Here is a 25,504-nt window from a genome sequence, read left to right as displayed (position 1 = left end):
GGCCCCCGGGCCTTACCTCCGCGCTCCGCGTTGACGTGCCGGGGGGCGGGGCCTGAGGCGGAAGCGGGGCGGGCCCGCCGCGGGGCCGGTGCGGGCCGGGCGGGCGCCATGGGGCGGTCCGGGGTGACCGCGCCGCTGCCGTCCCGCAGGCATGGACGATGGGTTCCTCATGGAGGTGTGCGTGGACTCGGTGGAGTCCGCCGTCAACGCGGAGCGCGGAGGTAAGGCCCGGGGGCCTCGCGGGAGGGGGCTACAGCGCGGCGGGGCCGGTTCTGACGCGCCTCTCCGCAGGTGCCGGGCGGATCGAGCTGTGCGCGGGCCTCGTGGAAGGAGGGACCACCCCGAGCATGGGTGAGCCGCGCCCGCCCCTGTGCCGCCCTCCCTGTCGGTCTCCCTCCGCTCCCCCGTGTACCGCTCGGCTCCCTGCCCGCGCCCGGTCCCGTCCTGCCCGCCCCGGGGCCGGAGCTGCCGCGGCGGGTGCTGAGCCGCCCCTGTCCCGCCCGCAGGGCTGCTGCAGGTGGTGAAGCAGTGCGTGCGGGTCCCGGTGTTCGTCATGATCCGGCCCCGCGGCGGGGATTTCCTGTACTCGGACCGCGAGGTGGAGGTGATGAAAGCCGACATCCGCCTGGCCAAGCTGCACGGGGCTGACGGGCTGGTGTTCGGGGCCCTCACCGAGGACGGGCGCATCGACACGGAGCTCTGCACGGCGCTGCTGGGTGAGGCTGTCTGCAGGCAAAGCTCTGTGCTGTGACAGCGTTGCAGCGCTGCTCCGGCTGATGCCGTAGAGCTGTACAGAGGGCTTCGGTCTGCACATCCTTTCTGCAGTCTTGCTGTCTCTTTCGCCCTTTTTCGGTTTCGTTTGCTGCCATACCTGCGAGACATTAAGTAGTTAAGAAACTTTGCGAACCAAGGGCCACAACCCTAAGCCGTTCACACAGAGAGAGTTTGAGGTTACCTGGGATGTAATAGCAAAGTGTAAGAAGGCTTTGATGAGCTGTTTTGGGGGCATTCAACTGTTGGATTCTCTCCCTTCCTCATTTTCTTTTCCTTATATCCTTGCTACAGGTGTGCAGGATATGTATCTCCTGGACTTTGGCTTTGTGTGTAGCTGGCAATTCACCTTCATTTTTTTCCTCTTAACAAACACGGGGAGAAAAGATAACGAGAGAGAGGTGTGAACACATAAAAAGCTACTGAACCTGCAGTGGGAGATTGTTAGTCCAGGCTACAAACATGCGGAAGCAAATTCTCTTTCTTTTTGTATATTTTTGGGGAGCTGCAGCCAAAGCTAAAGAGGGCTCAGCCTTTCCCTGGTGATGTGGTGCTGAGGTTCACATGTGAAGCTGAATGTGCTGTAAGGAGTGCAGCAAAAGGGTCTTGCCAGGACTTAGCTCCACTAGGCCAACTTGTGTTCTGCTGTTTCCAGGGCAGGGAGCAGGTGGATGTCTTTTTGTAGAAATAAATAAGCTTTGCACAGTAATTAGAGCACCTCTGGTGAAGTTTGCTGCGGTCTGACAGCAGAAATCATAGGTAGTGAAAGAAATCACAAAAATCAGCTGTCCTGCTTTCAAAGAGGTCCTGTCCCCAGGTAGATGATACAACCTTCCTGCAGAGAAAGTCACCTGTGGTGGGATTGAGGGTTCTGCATGTTCCAGATGAGTTGGGGGGTTTTGGTGTTACCCATAAAAACAAACGTTTGTTGCTTTCTCAAAGGGCAGAAGAACTCTTCCCCACGAAAAGAGCCTGGATAAACAGCAGCCACTGCGTTGTTCTCAGCAAGAATGGGGACTCTTCTGAGCTCCCCAGGAATGGCTTGAGAAGCCTTTTCCCTCTTCCGTGTCGTGCATTTCTGGTTCTAGCACAAGGCACTCTGTACCAGCCCTGACTGACCACATGTCTTCTTTTTGCAGCTGTGTGCCGTCCCCTGCCAGTCACATTTCACCGCGGTGAGTTGCCAGGGACAGTGGCCCTGGGCAGGGTCCAGTCTGTGTCCCACTGATGGGGGAAGGTGAGGCAGGGAGGGAGCTGAGCTTGATGTTCTTTGGAGGGGGAAAGCTCTGCAGGCTGTACTATTCCCCACAAGGGAAAAGGTCCAGTGGGCTCAGGTTTGGGGGCTGTCTCATCTTGTGAGAGAGGAGGTGTCTGAGGAGCTGAGTATGGTGGCCCTGGCACTGCTGCAAGGGGAGTGTTACAGTCAGGAGCTGTGAATCCAGGGTGTGAGCAGGACCCTTCCTATCACTGCCTTTGGGCTCCTCAGGGGAGCTGGCTGAGGGACGGGGCTTGAGCACAATGAACCGAGCGATTTCTGAGCTGTTGTTCTGGTCCCTCAGCCTTTGACATGGTGCATGACCCTCTGGTGGCACTGGAGACCCTGATTTCCCTGGGCTTTGAGCGGGTGTTGACGAGTGGCTGTGACAGCTCAGCACTGGAAGGATTGTCCTTGATTAAGAGGCTTGCAGAACAGGTGAGTGTTTGCTGTGCTCCGCTGGTAACTCCCTGGGCACTGCCTGCAGGCAGCTGCTTTATGGTATTCCTCATTTCTGGACGGGGACTTCTGTCAAGGAGTGCTTGCCTTCCCTCTCTTGATTGGCTTTAATGTTTCCCCAAGTCCAAGTGGGCTGGGCCCTGAAGTCTCCCACAGCAAAGGCTGGTTGGGTTGTTCTTGCTTGCAGACTGGGGGAGGGTGGTGGGAGTTGGTTCCAACAGCTGGCATGATGAGCCCATGCAAACAGCAGTGAGATCCCTGCTGGGTGTCTCACAGTTCCTTTTAGGAAAGTGCAACAGATGTACCTGAGAGGTAGCCAGGTGGGATGGAGAGGTAGGAGGGAATGGTGACAGAATTGCAAGTTCTTTTCCATTTTTCCTTGTAAAACATGAATGGTACAAAAAAAATGGGTGAGAGCACACAGATTATAGACCATGGTGACATCCGTGAGCTTGTGGAAAGTGCTGCATGTGAGGTTTCCTTGCTGCCTCACAAATGCACGTGTGAATGTTAGTGCTCAATAATATCACTAACATGCTATTCTTCTTTCAGGCGAAGGGCAGAATTGTGGTGGTGCCAGGTAATGTTTTTTGTCATCTGTACCAGGTCCTGCAATCCCTAGCCCGCCCTTCCTAGCCTCTTGTCCTGAGATCCACTCTCTTATCTGGCTTTCTGAGCCAGCTGCCCAGGAGGAGCAGCTCCTATCCTGGTGTGAGTAAAGGCCATGCAGCCTGTTGGGGAGGGCAGAGCCCTGCAGCTATTGCTCCCTGCAGGACTTGAGGACGGTTCTAGATCTGTGGGAGAACATGAGCCAAGGCTTCTCCTGTCTCTTTTCATGTGCCTGGTTCTCTTGTCCCAAGGGCTTTTTTTTCCCTTCAGTGTGTATGGCTCCTGTCCCTTAGCGGTGAGGTCCCGGGGTGATGTCTGGAATAGTGTCACCTGCTCGGTGTGTGACATTGGGCTTGTTCCCACCAGGAGGTGGCATCACGGAGCGCAACCTGCAGCGGATTCTGGAAGGCTCCACTGCTTCTGAGTTTCACTGCTCTGCTCGCTCAGCTCGGGACTCAGGGATGAAGTTCAGGTAACTGATTATTTAAGTTTATTTTTTAGGAGAACTCTGCGAGGAAAAGGCTACATGAATGTAAATGTGAGTTTGAAGAACTGGCATAAATTTCAGACAGCTTCCTGAGCACTAGTTGTGCTCTTGTGGTTGGGATGTTGGTGCCCAACACTGTATTCTGCTGTGTATGAATCCAGAAGTGCTCCTCATGTGGACATGAGTTCTGTGCAGGACCAGATCCTTGGGGTGTTTCTCTTGCTACTGCTGCCCTGGGAGTTGTGAGGGCACTTGGGAAGGCAGGTGCTGGTGTAGTTGCCTTAGACTTTTAACATAAGCATGTAGGATTTGGGAAGCCAGTGGGATGTGCTGAGAAATGAGTGAGGAATGGGTTCTATTTGTCCATAGGTCTGTGCTCCTTTGGATTATTGTTCTTTCTATTACTATCCCATCTTTGGTTTGGGTGGCACCATCTTTGGCCAATGCTGAGACTTGGGGAAATATGGGGGTGTTTTTCTTGGTGGGTCTTACTCATCTGTATCACCAGCAGATCACCACTAATGGCTGGTTTTCCTGACAGAAATCCAAACGTTGCCATGGGAGCGTCCTTCTCTGCCCCCGAGTACTCCATAAAGGTGGCAGATGTGGCCAAAGTGAGGACCCTGAATGCAATTGCCAAGAACATTCTGTAGTGGACGGCTCTGTGCTGGGACAAGAACGCTGAGACTCCAGGGTCTGCCCTGGCACACGGACAGATGGGTACTGCTTCCATCCTCAGGCTGCAGAGGATGTGCACTAGGTGATGAAGCCTGACACCTCTTCCCTTGGCTTCCCCTGAAGTCCCTGGCCTGGAAACTTATGTTGGCCATTTTAAATAAAAGGACTCATTCCCAGATGTTACAGCGACAGCTGTTCGGCAGCATTTGGGAGGAAGGGAGGTGAGCAAGTAGGGGGACTGAAATGTGTAGCACTGCATGTGATTGTCAAATAAACACTGCAGCTGCCCCCCTCTTGCTGTGCTCTTCTAAAGTTTATTTATATTTTCAGGTAAGACTGTAACCCATGTTGCATACCCTGAATTGATCAGGACCCTGCTGTGCCAGAGAGTACAATCACATCCAGAATGCCAGGGTGGGAAACATCATAGCTGCAGCTGGGAAACAAGGCCTGCTGTGGTTAGCCAGTAGGATAGGTGGGGATTAGCAATGCAGCAGCTGTAAGTGGTGAGAAGCACCTGACTGATGAGGTGAGGAACCTGTGAGACATGCTGGGCTGTGGGCCCTCAGTGCTCGAGGTGGGATTGGTGTATGAGGAGATTTCTTGGGAGGACAAGGTGCTTTTCCTAACGGAGTTCCCAGGTTTTTGTCCCAACATAAAGCATAAACCACTTGTTTTCCAGACAGTGCTTGGGGAATGTGCCTGTTGAGTCATTACTGCCTAGTCAGGATTGAAGCCTCAGACTCACTTCAGTTACTCTGTAAAATATCCAATGAAAGATTTGAATGGCATCAGGGTGGTCCATTAGAAGAGCAGAAACCCAGAGGTAAAGCACCTTTATCCTTGCTGCCTGCTCTTCTGTAAAATATGACAAAGCTGATGAGAATCCCTCTGACAGCAGAGATAGTGGACCTCAGGAAGCAAAAGCAGGGTACAGATTTCTTGTCTCATCTTGGCAATAGCTTACAGCCTGTGAGGATATATGGAAAAAATGTGATACTTGGCAAGGTGGCAGCACCTTTGTCACCTAAAATAGAATCACAGCATTGAACACCTATCATCAAGATTACATATTTTCAGCCTAAAGGGTACATCCACCTTTTCACATGGATCTTCAGAGATATTTATGTCTCCCAAAACCTTGGGAACCTAAGTTCTTAACGGAGGAGCTGGGAAGGGAATGACTGCATAGTGCTGGCGTCAGCCTGCTTTAGCACTGACAGATGTGCAGGCAGTAGGAAGGATCAAAACCTGGAAAGAGTGATTAAATTTGTGGCTATAATCAATATAGTTTGGAATCCCCGCTTTAAGAGTTCATGGCTTATGTTGTGAGATTTCATGAGTCATGGTCATGATTATGATACTGGTAGCTCAATTAAGATGAATATTCTGCTGACCCAGCCCCCTCAGGTTTTTGTACTCACATGGAGTTACAGCATGACAAGGCAGAGAGGCAAACCCTTCAGAGAAGAGATGAGCAGTGAGGGCTGGAGGAATTTGTAGATTGCCCAGGAGAGACCTCTGGACCAGACCCTGTGTGAGACAGGCATGAATCAATGCCTAGTTTTGAAAAGTTATGCTGGACAACAGATGGATAAAGACGGGGTAGCACAGGGAAACTGATACTGTTGGCAAAGAGGTGCTACTGCTTTGCTTATCTTGGTCCCAGTGAACATTTTCTGGGTATTTTAGTGGAGGAAGATTTATGGAAGGAGCTGAAGGACAGTAAGGCTTTGTGGGTTTTTAGGAGGAGCATGTCCCAGCTGTGAGGGTAGAGAAAGTGGAGGTGTGCTTGTCTTGAACATTGAAAAGAGTGGAATCTTGTGCTGAGAGACCAAAGACGGGGTGAGGATGAGCTGTGACATGTACTAAAAACTGAGACAAGGGGGCATTACCTAGGAAGGTGCCATAAGCAAGTGGCCCTCTTGGCAGCAGTGCTCCAAGTGGTTTTGAGCAAGGCCAGAGGACATCTGTACCTGTGTCAGAAGAATCACATCAGCAGTGCAGATGGTCAAGGGCTGAGTGACTGCTCCATTCACTTACTCCTTATTCATTATATCAGTTTACAGCTCTCATGGGCAGTGTATTGGTTCTGGCCTGGAGGACCTAGCACTAGGGGTAGTTTTATTTACAGAAACATGTGGATTTAATCAGACAAACTGCTAATAATTAACCACTGATTTGGACATTGAGCCTTCCTCTCATATTGATGGTTCCTGAGCAATTACTCACTGTGTCACCCTTGACTTCTGAGTTATCTACTAACTCCATGTATAATGAGACAACATAATCATTGCAGTCAATCTACTGTCCCCTTTTATCTACTGTTCCTCAGGAGCACACATGATAAAGCAAATCCAGTTCCAGCCTTAGTTGCACCGTCCCCGCTTGTCCCTGTCACACCTAGGCCTTTCTAAGCAGCAAGGGTTCAGTGGCAGTCATTCTCCTCAGGAATCGTCCTCTTTCTGTCTCAAAGTCTCTGGGGTTTTGTGGTCAGCCAACTGCCATAACACACAGACAACATGGAAATGTGGGAAAGAAAGAAGCAAAAGGAGAAGTTTGGAAAATCTTCAGGCTCTGCAGGCTGGAAATTAGTAAAAGGAACATGCATCCTGAGGACTCAGACCAGTGCAGCATGTGGTCAGCTCAGCTGCCAGACACTTTGAATTCCCAGACCTGGGGTACTGCTGGTGTCACCTTGCCAGGTGGCACCACCCACGGTGGCACCAGCCGTTGCTGGCCTTTACGTCGGCATTCAGCCGGCTTCTCTCACTGGAGAGGTCTGTTGCGCCAAAGTCATGTCTTTAGCCGGTCCAGATGAGTTTGTGTCTGTTGGTGTGCACTGATCAAGGCTGTGGTTTCTGAGCAATGGCTGTGGTGTCCTGCAGTGACTCTGTGATTTCCTTTTGTCTCCCCTTTGACCTCTTTCTTGTGTCTTCCTCTCCTCCCTTCTCCTGAGCCTCTGCAGCTTCCCAAGCCCTTTTGGTCACTGCTTTGGTTTGTGGGGTTGTGCAATAGCACCAAGTTAATAAATAACTGTGTGTCATCAGGGATTTTGTCCCAAGACCGCTTGAGGGTGTGTGGGGGGACTTTTATCCCAAGCATCCACCCAGGTCTCTCAGCTGGGCAGAGCGAGGGGAAGGAGCTGCTGCTTCTTCTCCCCTGAGCTATGTCAGCAGCCCTGGAGAAGTTCTGCGGCTCCATCTTCTGGGTGAGTGGCTGTTCCATCCCCATTGCCTGTTCTCGGGGTAGGACACCCAGTGGAGGGGGAGAGCAGTGGATTCCAAGGCTCGCAGCTTGTCCTGCCAGTGGGTGGCAGAGGTTCTGCTGTTTATCCAGGACTGCCATGGCACTGAGTGCTGTGCACTGCCTGCACGGTGTTCACCAGACAGTGAGGCAATGATGCCTCCCTGAGTGAGCTCTGTCCTGTTTTAGCCCACCTGGGAAAACAGGGCACCCTGTATGGACTTCCTGGGGAATGATTTGGCTTCAGCTGCTTCTGCTGGCTTGGCTCCAGCAAGGGATGGCCATTCCACGTTCAGGCAGAGAGATGGGGAGAGGGATATCACTCGGACCTCGGCTGAGTGCTGAAATGCTCAGCCAGGAGGGCGGGTGTTGAAGGGGGATGCGATGGGGTAGAGCTGGGTGGGCAGGACCTACTGGAATGTTGGCTCTTGTCCTGTGTGCCCAGTGAGAGTTAAGCCATCCCACGTGACTCGGTGTTCTGTCTTTGCTGCCCCCAGAATGATTCCTACCTTGCTCGTCCGGATGCCGACCTGCCTGTGTGCTTCCAGCAGACTGTGCTGGTCTGGGTCCCCCTTGGCTTCTTCTGGGTTTTGGCCCCATGGCAGCTCCTGCCCATGTGCAAATCCAGAGCCAAGAAATCCTCTGTGACCATACTCTATGTCATCAAACAGGTAGAGTGGAGCTGAGGGGGCACAGATGACAGGCTGGAGCAGCCTGAGGTGTAGGTGGTGTGAGTGGGAAGATTCTGTGCTACAGTCAGGTGTGGGATGGAGAGATGAGAAGTGTAGGGGGGGAGGAGCAGTGGGATAGGGGACCATCTGGGACAGAAAGGTGAAGGGGAGTCCAGCATGAGGTGTATCTGGGACAGAGGGGATAACGGGGCTGGGGTGCAGTGGGAGGGAGGGCAGAGTGTGTACTGGGGCCTCTCATCTTGTGGGCTGTTTTCTTTCAAACTTAAAATGTTTGCAGTGCTCAGAGTCTGGGTTGAAAAGTGTTTATGGGTGTATTTCATGCCGAACTCTGTTGTCTCCCAGTGGTTCCCAGTGTCCACAACGGGCTGGCCTCCTTTCTCCACAGGTCCTGGCTACTCTGCTGATGCTGACGGCAGTGGCAGAGTTGGCCCTGGCATTTGTAGAGGATGCTGAGCAGGATGTTGTGCCAGCTGTCCAGTACACGAACCCCAGCCTGTACATCGCCACCTGGGTAAGGGCTCAGCCGTGAGTGTGGTGTGTGGCACCAGGGACAGGAGGAGGCTGCAGCGCCAAGCAGCACAAGAGTTCCCTAGCACAGACATCAGTGGGAAGCTGTTTCCACGAGGGAAGGGTAGCCTGGAGATTGGATAGGACTAGCCCCAAACATGTGTGGGTGGTGCTTGAGGGCAATATGTTGAGGGCAGGTGCATGGTTGTACAATGCTCCCTGCTGCTATCCTTAAAACTGGGATGGTTCTATGCCTGCAAGTGTAGCTGAGCTCTCTGACAGAAGCTTTACTAGGAGCAGTGTGGGTTTCACAGGAGTGATTTTGCAGTGTGAACATCAGACCATGGCTTGCTGCTCTGATGTCTCACAGCTTCCTGTACATTGCTGCTCAGTTTTGTGCAGAGAGCCTGGAAGTACCACGGGATGCCCAGGCAGAGGAGAAAGCTGAGGACCTGGGGGCTACTAGCTTGATGGAATATGTGCATGCAAGTTACAGACATCTTGTGTGAGACATGGGATATTCTAACAGTCTTAACAAATGCTCAGGAGCTACACTTGGAAGCAAAAGTAACACCCTCATTTGCTATCCTTATTTTGTCCTGTCATTTAGTTTCACATGCAGAGTCCATGTGAGATGATAAGGCAAGGGCACTGCCCAGAGAAGCTGCACTGCTGGGATGTGATCTGGGTTCAGTTCCAGGTCAGGAGACAACGTGCAGGAGACAGAGTATAACCCCTCACTGCTGGATGTGTCTGAGAATCTGGACTGAGAACAGCTAAAAAGAGTGATAGTGCCCTGCTGTGATGTCAGGGTACATTCAAACCTGATCTTATGTCTTCCTGAAATAAACCTTTGCCCTATGCAATTAATTCTGAAACTTACAAAGGGTTGGTGGTGTGTTCAGGCACTCAGGATATTCAAGGCAGTGAATCCCAGCAGATCATGCATGCTGGCATCCCAGGACACATGCTCTGAAGGCACTTTTAGATCCAGACCTAGTCCTGCAGCTCTACCTGAACCTCTGACTGATTGTCTTTTCTGCAGATCATGGTCCTGCTGATCCATGATGCACGACGCTTCTGCTTGTGCAGAGATTCAGGGGTGCTTTTCTGCTTCTGGATACTGTCCCTTCTCTGTGGGATACTGCCGTTCCAGTCGCTCGTCCGGAAAGCCCTGCAGGTTGGATTTGGCAGGAAGCTCTCTGCTTCCCCCGCCCTTGTTCTGTTCCCAAAGAAAGTTTCTTCATACTCTTCTCTTGAAAAGCTCTCTGTGGTATCGCTGAGGTCCCAGCTGCCCTGGGGACCTTGGGGAACCAGAAAAGACCTGAGAAGGAATTGCTGTTGAAATTCATCCTGTCTAATTTCTCCCCTTAAACAGTTATGGGAGGAGGTCAGCGAGAAGCAGGGAGAGGTTGCAAAGGGAAGCTGATCCAGGACTCAGAGCGAGTTTTGCAGTGCTCTGTTGGGCTCAGCCAGGGGATGGATCTTGTCTCTGAGTACCAGGTGGCCTTGAGATAACCCCCTGCAATAACCTCGGCTTTCCATTCCTGCAGGAACCAATCTCTGACCTGCCAAGGTTCATCCTTTTCTTCATCTCCTACGGGCTCCAGCTGCTGCTCTTCCTTGTCTCAAACTTCTCAGATGTTGCCCCAGAAACAAAGGAAATCGGGAAGAAGGTATGAGGACTATGTGGGAGTGGGTTTGGGGCACCACATCCTGAGCATTGTGTGGGGCAGGGCAGGCTCCATGCAGGCTCCAGGCTCCTTGTGAAGACCTGAGGACTTCATCACAGGGCCCAGCAAGAGCTGGAGCCTATAGCACAGGGCATCTGCATGTGTGACCAGAGGGGGCTGCTACTGGCTGTGAGATGAGGTTTCTGGTGCTGGAGCTGGCATGGTTTGAAACCTATGATGCTCCTTAATGGCTGGGGGTGCTAAATCAGCTTTTGTCAACACCATCTCCCAGCGTCAACAATCTCTCAGTATGCCCTTTGCTTTGCACCGTAGAACCCAGAGGTGACAGCCTCCATCCTGAGCTCCATCACCTTTGAATGGTACAGCAGGTGAGCAGGGCTCTGAGGGAGGTTGGGCTGGCAAAATGCAGGGGTGCCCCAGGGGGACCTGCAGCACAGGCTGCTTGGAGTTAGGTGGAAGAGGCACCACACTGGGTGCAGCCTGTGCAGCCTGAGCCCGGGGCCAGGCTGGGTGTGAAGGCTCTGCGCTTGCAGCAAGGAGTCTCCAACGAGTATTCCAACGGGATTTCTCTGTCCCACAGCATGGTCCTCAAGGGCTATCGCAAGCCTTTGGAGATAGAGGATGTCTGGGAATTGAAAGATAAAGACAAGACAAAGGCTCTTTACACTGCTTTTGAGAAGAACATGAAGACTGCAATGCGGAAGGCCCAAGCAGAACTGGAGAAACGGAAACGCAAGAAGAGACGCCAGGGAAGTGACCCAGACCATGTGAACAGCATGAGCAAGGCCCAGAGCCAAGACATCCTGGTGCTGGTAAATCCATTCCTGCTCTTGTTCTTGTATGAGACTGAGACATCCAGGTCCAGCCTTGGGGAGCAGGGTCACCTCACTTCCTGCAGCCCTCTTTGCTGGGTTCTCCCTTCTTTGATCCTGCAGGTCCATGGGCAAAGATAGGGGAACCCATGACAGGGTCTTCCTGTTGTGTCCTTGGCAGATCCCCATATTTTGAGAGACCAAGAAAGTCCATCCTTCTGCCTTACATAAAGACAGGAGCCACCCTCAAGTCTGCAGTACAAGCAGTTCCCTTATGTCTATCTACCTCAGATACTTCCCAGCAACAGAGGTCAGAGTAAACATCATTCCATGACCACCCCTGGCCTCAGATTCTTCATATTTGCCCGATTTTTGGCCTGAGAGGTTCAGGCTGGTTTGGGTTTCAACAATTGTCTTTGGTACAAAAGAGAAGGTGTTAGTCCTGGGTGTGTGTGACATAATCAGAGATCAGTGAAAGGGAATGTGACAGGAGTTAAAACTAAGGCTTCATTTAGGATGCCTGATCTGGGGTCTGTGAGGTGCTGCCCTGGAATTCCTTCCAGATACAGGATGCCTGCACAACCAGCTCTCTCACTTTGGTGTGGACTTCCCTCTAGGAGGAGAAGCAGCCAAAGAAGAAGAAGAAGAAGAAGATGGGAGACAACAAGGACTCTGGCCCTCCCAAGGATTATGCCAGGGGCTGGTTGATGAAAACCCTGGCCAAGACCTTCCGGCAGAACCTCTTGCTAGCGGTGGCATTCAAGGTGGTGCATGACGCACTTGTGTTTGTCAGCCCCCAGCTGCTGAAGTGAGTTCTTTCTCTCTGTCCTGACTTTGCACCCAGCCCCACCATCTCCCAGTGCGTGTGCTGTACTCAGCCCCACCATCTTCCATATGTGTGCCTCTCCCAGCCATGGACCCTGGGGACATTTCGTGCCCTCACCAAAAGTGGGAGAATGTGTTGGGATACACTTTAATCAAGAGCTGATCTGAGCTGCCTGCCAGCTCTTATGTGTAATATCTTGCTCCCTGCATTCTCTGTTATGCAGTCCTGCTCCCTCCCTGGAGACAGTCCCAGTTCTTCTTTGGGGCCCTCCACGAGTCAGTGCAGCTCAGCCCAGCAGGGCCTCCCCAGTTTGTTTTGCAGAGCAGCACGGTCCCTGTGGATGATCTTACATTAGTGACCCATTGCCGTGTCCCTGGCAGAACAGGGTTCCCAGCTTGCTGAGCATCGCCAGCTCTCTGGGGCAAGGTTTTGGTCACCACTCTTGTGAGGATGCTCTCCCTGCATTCATTTGGAACACCCTGCTTGGGTCTGTCTCACTAGAGTGTGTGTCTCATGAGCTTCTTTCCCCTCCAGGCTGCTGATTGCCTTTGTGTCGGACGAGGATTCCTTTGCCTGGCAAGGCTATTTATATGCCATCCTGCTCTTCCTGACAGCGCTGATCCAGTCCCTCTGCCTGCAGCAGCACTTCAGCTTGTGCTTCCAGCTTGGCATAAACGTGCGTGCCAGTCTCATCGCTGCCATCTACAAGAAGGTCTGTATGGTTCTGTCATCACCCCTGTTGGCTTTCTCCAAGCTGGGCTGTGGATAAAATCATCTGTTGCCTGCCCCATCAAGCTGGGGTGACTGGGGTGTGTGCACTTTACTCCTCAGAAGGCACAGGGAGAGCTTGGGGGACACCCATCCTGCACTGGGGACACTGTGAGCCCTAGTTCTGCTTGGGACCTGGGAGCTGCAACCATGTGTTTGACAGCTACCAGGGGCCGAGGGAGGTTTCTCTTCAGAGCAGTGCAACACCTAGGGCAGGTGCCACTAGGATTCCTGCACGGGGATGTGTTTCTTTGCACCCAGCATGCAGTGGCTCCAGGTCTGCAGGCAGTGAGGAAAGCACCTGTGGCCAGTACAGAGGCACCAGGAGCAAACTCAGAAGTGGTTTCAGCCTGGCCTGCTAATTCCCTGCTCTGAGCCATGCTGCTGGCAGCAGGGCTGCTCCCAGACTGGCTTGTGGTGACTGTGCTTTCTCTTTCCAGGCACTCACCATGTCCGGAGCCACCCGCAAGGAGTCCACGGTGGGAGAGACTGTGAATCTGATGTCAGCTGATGCCCAGAGGTTCATGGACATGGCCAACTTTGTTCACCAGCTGTGGTCATCCCCCCTGCAAATTATCCTGTCCATTGTCTTCCTTTGGGGAGAGCTAGGCCCCTCTGTCTTGGCTGGTATTGCAACCATGGTGCTGCTCATCCCCATAAATGCATTCCTGGTTGCCAAGGCCAAAACCATTCAGGTCAGTGGTGGGTGCAATATCCTCCCTGGTCCCCCACGTCCATCCCCACTGTTGCTTCCCTCCCTCATTTTCCACACTCCCTACCCTTTGCTGTTATGCTGTGGATCTTTCCCAGCCTAGGAAGTTGATCTCGCTTGGCTGGAGGTATCTCTAGCCTGAGCCAGAGGTGGTCAGCTGCCATGAGTAGGAGACAGGTGAGATCTGTTCTACCATCACAGCTGAACTTGAACCAGACTGGGCACAGCCTTGAGGACTAAAAATGAGATATTGCCAATTGTAAGATGAAGCTTCAGCTTCTACCTGACAGCAGGGTGGTGTTTTTCCCCAGCTTGTCCAGAGCCACCGGGAGCCAAGGCTCACCTTCATGAGATGACTTCTCCAGGCTATGGAGCAGCCCAGATGTATTTCCAAGGGTGAGCTGCTGTCTGGTTTAGGTGATGTCTGGCTCTTCTGTTTGTAGGAGAGGAACATGAAGAACAAGGACGAACGCATGAAAATAATAACTGAAATCCTCAATGGAATCAAGGTGAACATTGGAATCAAGGGAGTAGAGACTCCCTGGGCAGCTGCTGCACCCCTCTTCTTGGTGCACTGTACCTGGAGGCAGCACACCTGTATAACCCTGCTGCACCAGTGTTAGTCTAGCTTGGGGGCCCTGGGTCTGGGTCTCAGCAATTCCCTTGGCTTCCTCATCTATTGAAAAGTTGGCTGGGGAGGAGCTCTGGGACTTGAGAGCCAAGAGAGGATTTTCTGAGTGTTTCCTGAATGGCTGTGGTAGTGGCATGGTGGCAGAGGGGCTGGTGGTGACCTGTAGGCTAAGGCTGAGGGAGTGGGAGTGCACTGGGGAGTGCTGTAAGCCGTGAGCAGGACAGGAGAGGGGAGATGCAGTGGCCAAGCAGGCTTGTGAGCAAGCCAGGAGCTGGTGACAGAGGTGCTGGCCACCAGTGAGCTGAGCGTGGAAGTGGGCATTCCTGTGAGGCCAGAATCTGCTCACACTGCTCATCCTGCAGATCTTGAAGCTTTTTGCCTGGGAGCCCTCCTTTGAGAAGCGAGTTAATGATATCCGTGCACATGAGCTCAAGAACTTGGTGAACTTCGGTTACCTGCAGTCAGTCTCTATCTTCGTGTTCACATGTGCTCCCTTCCTGGTGAGTGACAACAGCCCTGGGGAGGCACATACCTTCCTCTGAGCTGGGGCTGGGCTGTGTCCAAGGGAATGGGAGGTATCTGGAACCTCAGCTGGAGTGCTCCTGGCTGGTGGATGCCTGGGATGCAGATTACGGTTCTGGCTGCTGGCAGGAGAGCTGTAGTGGAAAGGGGTCTCACCGAGATGGTGAAATGGGGCCCAAAGGAGAAGGGAAGCAGGAGGATCACAGGTCTCCAGCAGGAAGGCACTGCTGAGGCCTTGGGGCAGTGTGAGGGTCTGAGCTGCACACAACCACACTGATGGTGGCTTTCCCTGATATCTGTCCCAGGTCTCTTTGGCAAGCTTTGCTGTCTACGTGCTCGTGGATGAGAACAACATCTTGGATGCACAGAAGGCCTTTACTGCCATCTCCCTTTTCAATGTGCTGCGCTTCCCCATGGCTATGCTGCCCATGGTCCTCTCCTCCCTGGTGCAGGTCAGGCCTCATACAGGGCCGGGGGTGTAGGGGGATCCTATGCCCCTGTCCAAACCAGCACATGGAGCTCGGGTGTGTGATGGACCCCCAGGGTCAGTGCACAGGGCTCTGCTGGCAGTGGGGTGGGACAGGACTCACATGCATGACACAGGTTTGGGGCTCAGACGTTGGGTGGGGACTCTGTGATGTGGTGCTCTTCTTGTGGGGCTCCTGCCAGCCCACCCATCTGTGCCCCATGCCCACGTGCTGTCCTCACCCTCTTTCTCTCGTGGCAGACCAATGTGTCGACTGCGAGGCTAGAGCGCTACCTGAGTGGAGAAGACCTGGACACCTCAGCTATCCACCACAACCCCATTGCAGGCAGGTGAACCTCCAGATTACTCCCTGTGGGTCCCAGGCTGGCCCAGCCCTGGGCTTTCCCCTCTCTGAGGGACATCTGTCTCTGACAGGCAGTGCTGTGCGCTTCTCGGAGGCCACCTTTGCCTGGGAGCAGGACGGTGACGCTGCCATAAGAGAGTGAGTGCTCTGTGCCACATCAGGGGCAGAGGGCTGGGAAGGGGGAGGCTTTGTGCGTTACTAGTCGGGGAGGGCAATCACCTCTCACAGTGCTGCTAGATGTGAGTGTCCCAGAGACACTGCTCTGTGCTGGTCTCACACAAGAACTGACGGGCGACCTGGCAGTGCTGCTTCCTCAGCCCTCATGTCTTTGCAGTGTCACCCTGGACGTAACACCTGGGAGCCTGGTGGCTGTGGTGGGGGCTGTGGGCTCAGGCAAATCTTCGTTGGTGTCAGCCATGCTTGGGGAGATGGAGAATATCAAGGGACACATCAATATCCAGGTGAGAGGAGCCAGCCAGTGCAGGGGGCTTTGGGGCTGCCTGGGAGCTCAGTGGGGAAGCAGAACCATCCCAGAGTGGTGGCTCAGGGCAAGGACAGGCTGCAGGAGGAGTCAGTGCTCAGGCTGATCTCTGACAGGTAGCTGTTCTTGTGTATCCTTCCAGGGCTCCCTGGCCTATGTCCCCCAGCAGGCCTGGATCCAGAACGCCACACTGAAAGACAACATCCTTTTCGGGTCAGAACTGGATGAAGCCAAGTATCAGCAGGTCCTCAAGGCCTGCGCCCTCCTTCCAGACCTGGAATTGCTGCCTGCAGGTGACCAGACAGAGATTGGAGAGAAGGTACCAGCCCTGGGCACTATGGGTTTCCGATAGCACCTGCAGCAGAGGTCAGAGCTGTTGCCCTGTGCCAGCCCCATGTTCAGGGAGGGCCTTTCCCTTCCAGGGGATCAACCTGAGCGGGGGCCAGAAGCAGCGGGTCAGCCTGGCGCGGGCGGTGTACAGCAACGCAGACATCTATATCCTGGATGATCCGCTGTCTGCCGTGGATGCCCACGTGGGCAAGTACCTCTTTGACCACGTACTGGGGCCAAAAGGGCTGCTGCAAAAGAAGGTGAGCACCCATCCCCTGCAACCTACCACCCAGCCAGGCAGGAGTGGCACTGGCATGGTGTTAACGATCCAAGGAAGTCTGAGGTTGCTTGCTTGGGACAGAGAGAAATCCTGTAGCTTTCATGTGAGGCTGCAGCAGGCAGGAGAGGCCTCATGAGTCCCCAGAGAGGTACCCTGTGTCCTCATAGCCAGGCATTGATAAGCAGAGAAGTCCCCAAGTAGGAAATGGAGAGCCTGCAGACCCATGGCTGGGGATGAGGGGTGCTCTGATGATCACTACCCTGCAACCCCTTTGTTGCAGACACGGATCTTGGTCACGCACAGTATCAGTTTCCTGCCCCAGGTCGATAACATTGTGGTGCTGGCAGCAGGAGCAGTGTCTGAGCATGGCTCCTACAGCACCCTACTTGCAAAGAAGGGGGCCTTTGCCCAGTTCCTGAACTTGTATGGCAACCAGGAGGAGGATGTGCCAGAGGAAAATACCACAGGTATTGGGAATACAGTGGGGCTGTGGCAGTTAGAGGGGCTGTGCATGTATATTGGAGATGAGAAGATCTGATCTGTCAGCCTGACCAGGCCCTATCCAGCCCAGGCACCAGTGGTGCCTGCTGTGACTCCTTCTCAGCTTCTGGCAATCAGCAACACAAGGACTTCCTGACTAAGGTTTGCATTCAGGCATTATGTTGGACATCCAGCACAGGACCTGTTTAAGTTTTTTACTCCCTTTTTAGTTCATTTATTATGTATCCCAAAAACTCATGTGGCAACAGGCTCCATATTTTTGTGATGCTGGGGTCAGAAAGATCCTTTGGTTTGTTCTAAACTTCCCACTGGATAAAATTTCATCTTTATCATACTCCCCAGTGCTATGGGGAGGAGTGGTGCCAGGTCAGGGGGATGCTCACTCTGTCAGGGCTCAGCTGAATTGTCCAGCTGCAGCCTGACTATTCCCAGTATGTCTTCACAGGACCCATCTTCACCTGCTCAAAGAGACATTTCTGAGCTGGAGTGATATGACCTACCAGATCTTGTACCTACTAAACTAGCACAAATGTTTGCTTGAGGTCTGGCCAGTGGTGCTGGGATAAGTCAGCAGCAGGGATTGCCTCCATGCAGGCTGTTAGCCCTATGTCCCCTGTCAGTTCTCCCTCCTGCACAATGTATTTCTTCTTCCTCCTGCTGTGCTGGTCTTGCAGCAAGGTTGGAGAGGGTGTGATATGTGGTGGTAGGGCACAGCCTAGGCCGAGGGTGCGGCGTGGAGCTGAGCGGAGCAGAGGTGTGGTGTATGGGATGTGCTGTATGCTCTTTCCTCAGTGCCTGACCCTACCTTCCCCCATCCCTGTGCTTGTAGCTGTTGCTTTAGCTGGGGATGAAGAGGAGGCTGATGAAGGTGTCGATCCTTGCGTGGAGGAGGGCTCTGGTGATGTGGTGACCATGACCCTGAAGCGAGAGGCCAGCATCCATCGGAGAAAATTGAGTCGCAGGTGGGACACGACCTGAGCTCTCAGCTCTTTCCCCTGGCACATGCACTGCTCCCTCGGAGACAGGGATCTGGGGGCTTCCTGGGGAGTTTCTGCTGGGAGCCTCCCTCCCTGCCCCTGCTCCTACCGCAAGCCACTCTGGGTCAGGAGCACCTGATTTTGCCTTTACTCACACTAGTGTGCCACAGCCTTACTCTGCTGTCTTCCCTGAAACTCGTGCTGCTGGCTAGTTCTGCTTTTGGGAATGAGGCTATAATTTTATGTCTGTACATGCCTAGTGCTTCCACAAGGCTCACTCAAAGCTGCCCGAGTTAGGACATTATTTTCCAGAGGACTCCACCACCGGAGACCCAGTGCAGCATAGAGATGGACCCCCAGGAGATTAGGAGTGATCCAAGACCTTGTGACTAATGGTACTCATCACCTCCCTGCAGCCTTAGTAGAAAGAGCACCAGTTCCCGGAAGAAGGCCCAGGAGGAGCCCCCAAAGAAGCTGAAGGGACAACAACTGATTGAGAAAGAAGCTGTGGAAACCGGCAGGGTGAGGAGGATGGAGGGATGAAGCATTGTGCTGCTCTGGCTAAGTGCTGCCAGACCCTGACTGTGGCTCAGGGAAGCTGGTGTGGGCTGGCTGTGGCCCCACCACAGCCAAGAGACACGAAGGAGACAGAGCTGCCTGGGACTGGTGGGCGGGGTGGTGGAGGGGAGCACTGTGGGCAGCAGGGTGGAGTCCCAAGGCTGTGCTGGGTGTCATTGCCTGCGCTCTGATGGGCTCAGCTGTCCACAGGTGAAGTTCTCTATGTACCTGCGGTACCTGCGTGCTGTTGGCTTGTGCTTTTCCTTCTGGATTGTCATGGGCTATGTTGGACAATACGTTGCCTATGTGGGGAGCAACCTGTGGCTCAGTGCCTGGACTGACGACGCGCAGCACTACATGAACCAGACCTACCCCACGCAGCAGCGGGACCTGCGGATCGGTGTCTTTGGGGCACTGGGCGTGTCACAAGGTGAGGGCGGGAGGACAGCGGTTCCCACTCGCCTCATCTGTGTGCTCCAGGAGGGATATGACTTGCAAGGCCTGCAGCCAGCAATGCAGCAAGGAGCAGGGGACCCAGCACTGTGTTCATTTGCCTGCTGCCTTCCTTCCGGCTCCTGGCTGAATTGATGACACATGCTAGTCTGAAAGCAGCATAAATTGCCCCAAGTCTGTGTTGCCCCCTTAGCTTTAAGATCATTTTCCTTAATCAGATTGGACATAGTGCTAGGGCCCAAGGCTTTCCAGTAAGGTTAGTGTTCCTCCCCTGTGCTGGGACGCAGCTGCTGTGGCTTCCCAAGAAGGTGGGATGCGCGATTATCCCAGTGGCTCACTGCAGACGTGTCTGTTTGGTGTGTCCATCCAGCCAAAGGGTGCCAGGGGCCAGTGTCACACACGAGCTGGTGACAGCCTCGTGCTCTCCCTGCAGCTCTCTTCCTGCTCTTCGCAACCATGCTGTCTGCCCAGGGCGCCATGCGAGCCTCCCGCGTCATGCACCAGCAGCTGCTCAGCAACATCCTGCGCGTGCCCATGAGCTTCTTCGACACCACCCCGACCGGCCGCATCGTCAACAGGTTTGCCAAGGTAAGAGAACACCCCCAACATGCAGAAGGTGTTCGTTCCAGCAGGTCTGGAGAGCACTGGGTAGTGGCATAACCCTGCTCTTGTTGAGCACTGCACAGCTAAGCCCAGGTAAGGGCCAGGAAGGGACCAGGAGGGCATGGTGGATGCAAGGCTGACTGTGAGGCAAACCACATCCTGGGCTATACTAGAAAGACAGTGTGGCGAATCACAGGAAGTTGTTACCTCCTCTGCCCAGTGATAAGGAGGTCACACCTGAATACTGTGTCCTGTTTGGGGTCACCTGGGCAAGAAAGATCTGGAGAGACAGAAGAGGGTCCATAGTAGATTACTAAGAGAGGTAAGAGCCTAGAGCTCATGTCCCATGATGAAAAGTCCTTCTGGTTATAGACTTCCAGCAAAATCTATAGTCTTTTCCATGTAAATGAAGGTCATGAAACAAAGAGAAAATGAGAAAGGAGGGAAAATACAAAAAGGTAATTTCAAGTGTGCTGCTACTCCACTTCTTCCTTTGGTGCTGTCTCTTGATTTTTGGGAACAAAAATTTCTCTTCAAATAAAGGCTATGGGCCTGCTGGGTTTACTCTGAGTTGTGAGAGTATGTGGTGCCCAGCTAGGAGATGGATGGACCAGATGGAGACCTGGGTGCACCTGCATGGACCTGGAGTTTGCCCTGTCCCTCTCTTTGCTTCAATTAGTGCTCCTGCATCCTTGGTCCTGATGAAGATGCAGTTCTTAAAGCTGGTCTGTGTAACAGGGGAGTATTACAGGAAGTTTCTCTGTTAACTCAGCTGTTCCCAAGCTAAGAACTGTGGCCCTAAATGATGTTGTGACCATAACACTGATTCAAGGTCATCCAATATTTTTACAAGTGTCTGGCACCGTGTTACCATACGAGTGTGTAGGAACCTTGTATGTATGGGGCCTTTGAAGGCTTCTCATTCTCTCTGGGGTCACTGACTGCTTCTCTATACCTTTTGATATGCTCCAGGATATCTTCACAGTGGACGAGACCATTCCCATGTCCTTCCGCACCTGGCTCTCCTGTTTCATGGCCATCATTAGCACACTGATCATGATCTGCCTGGCCACTCCATTCTTCGCTGTCGTTATCGTTCCCTTGAGTGTCTTCTACTATTTTGTGCTGGTGAGTAACTGGGCCTTGAGTGAAGCTTCTGCCCTGCTGAGAGCAGTATCTTTGTGGCTGCTGGGCTTTGTGTTGGTAACCAAGCTGTGTCCCTCGTTTCAGCGCTTCTATATCTCCACGTCGCGCCAGCTAAGGCGTCTGGACTCTGTCACCAGGTCTCCCATCTACTCTCACTTTGGTGAGACAGTGTCAGGCCTTTCCGTGATCAGGGCCTATGGACACCAAGAACGGTTCCTGAAGCACAATGAGACCACCATGGACATAAATCAGAAAAGTGTTTATTCCTGGATAATATCAAATAGGTGAATTTTACCCCTTATGCTACAGCACAGCCTGCAGCACCTCTGCCCAGGGGCTTCTGGGTCCTGAGGGAGGTCCTTGAGATGCTGCAGTCCTCCCTCTTGATCTCAGCATTGAGGGTCTGTGTAGGTACTGGGGGAGTTTAGGATAGGGGCACCATCTGTGGCAATGGGACATTTTAGGGTGATTTTTTTATGCCCCCCTACAAAGTGTCCAGAGGCCAGGCAGGGCGAGTTGTGCAGTCAAGGGCTGAGATGCTCTTGGTGAGTTCTGTGAAGAAGGTGATCCTCCAGGCCCAGTGGGAGTGCGATGTGGGCACTTTCTGATTTTGAATCTTACTGGTAAATGATTTGGGTGTGTGAGGGTTGTATGGTTGGGGCTCTTCTGATACATGGCATTACCAGCACAAGAGGTTATGTGTGAGACATGGACTGACATAAATGAACCTGCTTGCAGAATTGGCCACAAACGACCTGCTGTGTACATGAACCAACGTGTGCTGTGTGTAGAGCACTGGGCTCATGGCTGGGTGTGGGGATGCTGCTGCAGTGCTGCTGTTACTGCTGGGCTCTGTGTTGGGCACAGGCAGATGCCTCCCTGCCTCTCTCACTGTCCTTCACCTGTCTTCTCCTGGTGCAGGTGGCTGGCCATCCGTCTGGAGTTCGTGGGGAGCCTGGTGGTGTTCTTCTCTGCACTTCTAGCAGTGATTGCAAAGGGCACTTTGGAGGGTGGCATCGTGGGTCTTTCTGTCTCCTCCGCTCTCAATGTGAGTGAATGAAAGCATTTTGTCCTTCCAGGACAGGGTTGTCTCTGGGAGCTTGGGGCTGGTGGCAGGATGCTGCCCTGACACCAGCTGTGATGCATGGAAATGGGATTATCTGGGGTGTCCCACCAGCTAGGGAGTGGCTATAGAGCCAGGGAAGCACATATCCATCCCAGTGTGAGTGGGATGCTTGCTGCTATGAGGAGGAATATGGCCCTGCTGTGGATCAGAGATGGTGCAGTAAAGTTTCTGAAGGGCTGGAGAGAGGTGGGCTGTCTCTTGGCAGTGGAGCATTAGGAAGCAGGCCACAGATGCTCGTGCCCAGGATGAGTCCCTGAGTCTCAGTCCTGGGCTGAGATGGGAGGTGGTTGTTCCTAGGGGCCACTGAGCTTTGGATCCTTTGATTCTGCCATGCAGGTGACCCAGACATTGAACTGGCTGGTGCGGACATCTTCGGAGCTGGAGACCAACATTGTGGCTGTGGAGCGGGTCCATGAGTACATGAAGGTGCAGAATGAGGTGAGGAAACCAGGGTCCAGGCAACCATCAGCTGCACAGCTTGGTGCTAGGCAGCATCACAGAGTGAGCCTCCCTAATGCTCCTGTGCCCTCCCGCAGGCTCCATGGGTGACAAAAAAGCGTCCACCACGTGGCTGGCCCAGCAAAGGCGAGATCCAGTTCATTGACTACCAAGTTCGCTACCGACCTGAACTGGACCTGGTTCTTCAGGGGATCTCCTGTAATATTGGGAGCACTGAGAAGGTGCCTCTGCCCTCACTACACTCTTTATAGAGACTCTGTTAAAGCTGTTTCTTCTTCTTGGCTTCAGTCTGTGCACTGGGGTGGGATGGTGATGGGATGTGGCTCCTGGGGACTTGAGCTGCAGAAAAGGAACCAAAGCAGACAATCTGGGTGATGGTAAGGGCAGGAAGGCCCACCAGACCAAGATGGAGACCATCTGCCCTGTTTTCTACAGCCGTGTCAGCTGGTCTAAAAAGCTGCTTCCACAGGTTGGGGTTGTGGGCCGGACCGGGGCTGGAAAATCCTCCCTCACCAACTGCCTGTTCCGGGTGCTGGAGGCAGCTGGAGGGAAGATCATCATCGATGAAGTGGACATAGCAACAATTGGCCTCCACGACCTGCGCAAGAACCTCACCATCATCCCCCAGGTGAGCTGATCCCCACCTCTCCACATCCCACCGCTGCATGGCCCCCTGCAGGCAGTGCATGGCCTCAGTGCATCCCTGGGTGCTGTGGACGTGCCAAAGGCCTGTGAGCAGGCTGTCACCACATCCCCTGCCAGCTGCAGGCAGTGCTGTGGGCAGGATGTGGCCACACTTGGAGGCCTGGAGCCATTGCCCCTGCTGAATGGCTGTGGTGGGGCTGAACACGGTGCTGTCCCTGGCAGGATCCTGTGCTCTTTACTGGAACCTTGCGGATGAACCTGGACCCCTTTGACCAGTACTCGGACGAGGAGGTCTGGAAGGCCCTGGAGCTGGCTCATCTGAAGACATATGTGCAAGGCCTTCCCGAGGGGCTGCTGCATCTCGTGAGCGAGGGAGGGGAGAACCTGAGGTGAGCAGAGATGCAGGCTCAGCTCCCCTCCCTTCTCTTGGTCCCAGGGTCCAGCCTGGAACAGCAGCCTCCAGTGAAGTGGCTGTCCAGGGATGATGCACAGAAGCTTCTGGGAAGTGAAGATGGAAGAAAACGGCCGAGGAGTCTTAGGGAGCTAGTGTGAGCCAACCCTTCTGTGGTGGCCCAGAAAGCAAGATTCTGAGGGATGTGGTGCTCAGGGTGGCAGACGGTCAGCGGGGAAAGGACAGGGACGGTGTTGGGGTCGGAGCAGTGAGAGGTAGTAGGCTTGCAGAAGCTCTGCTAGTGTCTGTCTAGTAACTCGTGCTCTTCATCTCATCCCAGTGTTGGGCAGAGGCAGCTGGTGTGCCTGGCTCGGGCCCTTCTCCGCAAAGCCAAGATCCTCATCCTGGATGAAGCAACAGCAGCCGTAGATCTGGAAACTGATCATTTAATCCAGACAACAATCCGGAGAGAGTTTGCTGACTGCACTGTCCTTACTATCGCCCACCGCCTCCACACCATCATGGACAGCAACAGGTACCACGGGACAGTACTGTGGGGCAAAGGGAGTGGGGATCTGAACTCCTAGGATGGGGTGAGGGGTGGACAGCAGCAGAAGCAAGAATGCAGCCAGAGGGCCAGGGGTGGATGCAGCGCCTGAGGCAGTAATAATACACCGTGGTGAAGAGAACAGAAGCAGAGGACGGATGCCCATGCAGTAGTTATGCCTTTGTGGAAGAAACATTTTCTGGGATCCTTCTTTACAGCAACAGACCATAGAGGCATCTGCTATTGACACCTCATGTGTGTGACCCCGCCAGCACAGGGAGGAGGGCTGTGCCCTCATTGCTGCTGAGAGGAGAACCACATAAAGCGGTTTAGGAGGGGTGAGGCTGCAGCGCTATCCACTCGGATCCTGGGACTTCATGCCTTCTTGTTCCCTTCTGCCAGGGTGATGGTGCTGCAGGCTGGGCAGATTGTGGAATTTGACAGTCCTGAGGCGCTGCTCATGAAGCAGGGCATCTTCTCCGCGATGGCGAAGGACGCCGGCATCGCCACTACAGAAACCACCGCCCTGTAGGCGGAGCGCCGCAGGGGCCGGGGGTGTGAGGCAGCTCCTCCTGTGCCACTCGCCCAGTGGGCACCGGTGTCTCCAAGCTGCCCAGGAATTTGCCTCTCTGCAGCGGGGAAGCAGAGAGGGAGGCTTCTCTGGTTGTCCAGGGACAGAGCATCTGGACTCGAGTGAGCTTTTAACCTTGCTACCGCATCCTGCCTGCTGTGCACAAACGGGTCTGGAGCTGCATAATTTACTCCAGGATAGAGGGGAAAAGCTATCTGCCAGGCAGGGAGAACATGACCTCCATTGGGGGTGGCATTAGTTTTTGTACTTCACCATGCCAGGTGACCCTACCTTAGAGATGCTTTTGCACTATGGAATGAAATTTACAGTTTAATCTAAGAATGAATGTTGTAATTTATTTACTTTTTGTAACTTTGTTGTCTTCTAACTAAAAGGCTGATGTCAAGGCATGTTAAGTAAGCCCCGGTTTAGCTTTAAGCCTGGCTAGTGCTTGGGTGGGGAGAGCTGCCAACAGAGGTTACACAGAGCTGGACAGTCCAAATTCAGTGGCACAGCTCTACTCAGCCAAGAACACTATTCTCTAGCAAAACCAGGGCCGCCTGCCTGCGGCTACTGCTCCCTTTGATTGTAGTGCAAACAAATGAGCCCTCCCTGAGGCTATCACAACCACTTGTGGGGCAGATTTTGGGCTGTGGCTCCAGACTGCAAACCTGATTGTGGTGGAGACAAGCTGGAGAGCAACCAGCACACCTCTGTGCTACAGCCAGGCACACACAAAGTATGGTGGTTACTGTTGACAAACCCTTGACTTGTTCTTGGGCCTGACCTCAGCTGTTGGCATGCAGAGCAGGTGCCCACTTAGAGCAGGGCAAACACTCACCCCCACCAAGCCCCTACTGCCCTGCAGCCCCAGCTGAGGGGCTTCTCCCAGCTGGGGGAAGAGGGCAGTGCAACCACTTCATCTTAATAAAGAAGG

General features: G+C 53.6%; 2 protein-coding genes across 7 annotated transcripts in view; both read left to right on the top strand.

The window, feature by feature from the left end:
* Nucleotides 1-4,553, top strand: part of CUTC (cutC copper transporter) — a 5,091-nt gene extending 538 nt beyond the window's left edge. For 2 of the 5 annotated variants that reach the window (XM_042019089.1, XM_042019088.1), the window contains exons 2-9: nucleotides 150-221; nucleotides 292-351; nucleotides 507-716; nucleotides 1,911-1,946; nucleotides 2,331-2,464; nucleotides 3,038-3,065; nucleotides 3,461-3,566; nucleotides 4,123-4,553. In XM_042019089.1, coding sequence (XP_041875023.1) covers nucleotides 150-221; nucleotides 292-351; nucleotides 507-716; nucleotides 1,911-1,946; nucleotides 2,331-2,464; nucleotides 3,038-3,065; nucleotides 3,461-3,566; nucleotides 4,123-4,234 — 758 coding nt within the window. In that variant the 3' untranslated portion in view covers nucleotides 4,235-4,553. Of the gene's footprint in view, nucleotides 1-68; nucleotides 222-291; nucleotides 352-506; nucleotides 717-1,910; nucleotides 1,947-2,330; nucleotides 2,465-3,037; nucleotides 3,066-3,460; nucleotides 3,567-4,122 lie in introns of those variants that run through there. The other 3 variants (XM_042019091.1, XM_042019090.1, XM_042019093.1) reach the window with 2 other exon arrangements.
* A 100-nt stretch (nucleotides 4,554-4,653) lies between these two features.
* On the top strand, nucleotides 4,654-24,929 carry ABCC2 (ATP binding cassette subfamily C member 2). Of its 2 annotated transcripts, XM_042019085.1 has the most exons (32): nucleotides 4,654-7,470; nucleotides 8,003-8,176; nucleotides 8,583-8,708; nucleotides 9,750-9,884; nucleotides 10,258-10,380; nucleotides 10,711-10,766; nucleotides 10,979-11,210; nucleotides 11,828-12,018; nucleotides 12,571-12,748; nucleotides 13,245-13,499; nucleotides 13,960-14,025; nucleotides 14,510-14,647; nucleotides 14,975-15,121; nucleotides 15,397-15,485; nucleotides 15,575-15,637; nucleotides 15,834-15,960; nucleotides 16,123-16,299; nucleotides 16,403-16,570; nucleotides 16,871-17,057; nucleotides 17,921-18,053; nucleotides 18,485-18,590; nucleotides 18,837-19,056; nucleotides 19,513-19,667; nucleotides 20,655-20,810; nucleotides 20,913-21,112; nucleotides 21,750-21,876; nucleotides 22,291-22,392; nucleotides 22,491-22,634; nucleotides 22,883-23,041; nucleotides 23,281-23,447; nucleotides 23,790-23,984; nucleotides 24,399-24,929. In XM_042019085.1, the coding sequence occupies exons 1-32, from the start codon at nucleotides 7,429-7,431 to the stop codon at nucleotides 24,526-24,528; spliced, it is 4,668 nt and encodes a 1,555-aa protein (XP_041875019.1). In that variant the 5' UTR covers nucleotides 4,654-7,428; the 3' UTR covers nucleotides 24,529-24,929. The 2 variants fall into 2 exon arrangements, with proteins under 2 accessions (XP_041875019.1, XP_041875020.1); XM_042019086.1 differs by lacking the exon at nucleotides 4,654-7,470 and having other exon boundaries at nucleotides 8,074-8,176; nucleotides 8,540-8,708.
* Nucleotides 24,930-25,504: the final 575 nt, after the last annotated feature.

Source organism: Corvus kubaryi, unplaced genomic scaffold (assembly GCF_017639235.1).
Source record: "Corvus kubaryi isolate FWS band 111438036 unplaced genomic scaffold, C.kubaryi_AGA036_p1.0 138, whole genome shotgun sequence".
Classification (NCBI taxonomy): Eukaryota; Metazoa; Chordata; class Aves; order Passeriformes; family Corvidae; genus Corvus; species Corvus kubaryi.
The sequence above is the reverse complement of the archived record's forward strand: the minus strand, read 5'-3'. Positions and strand labels throughout refer to the sequence as shown.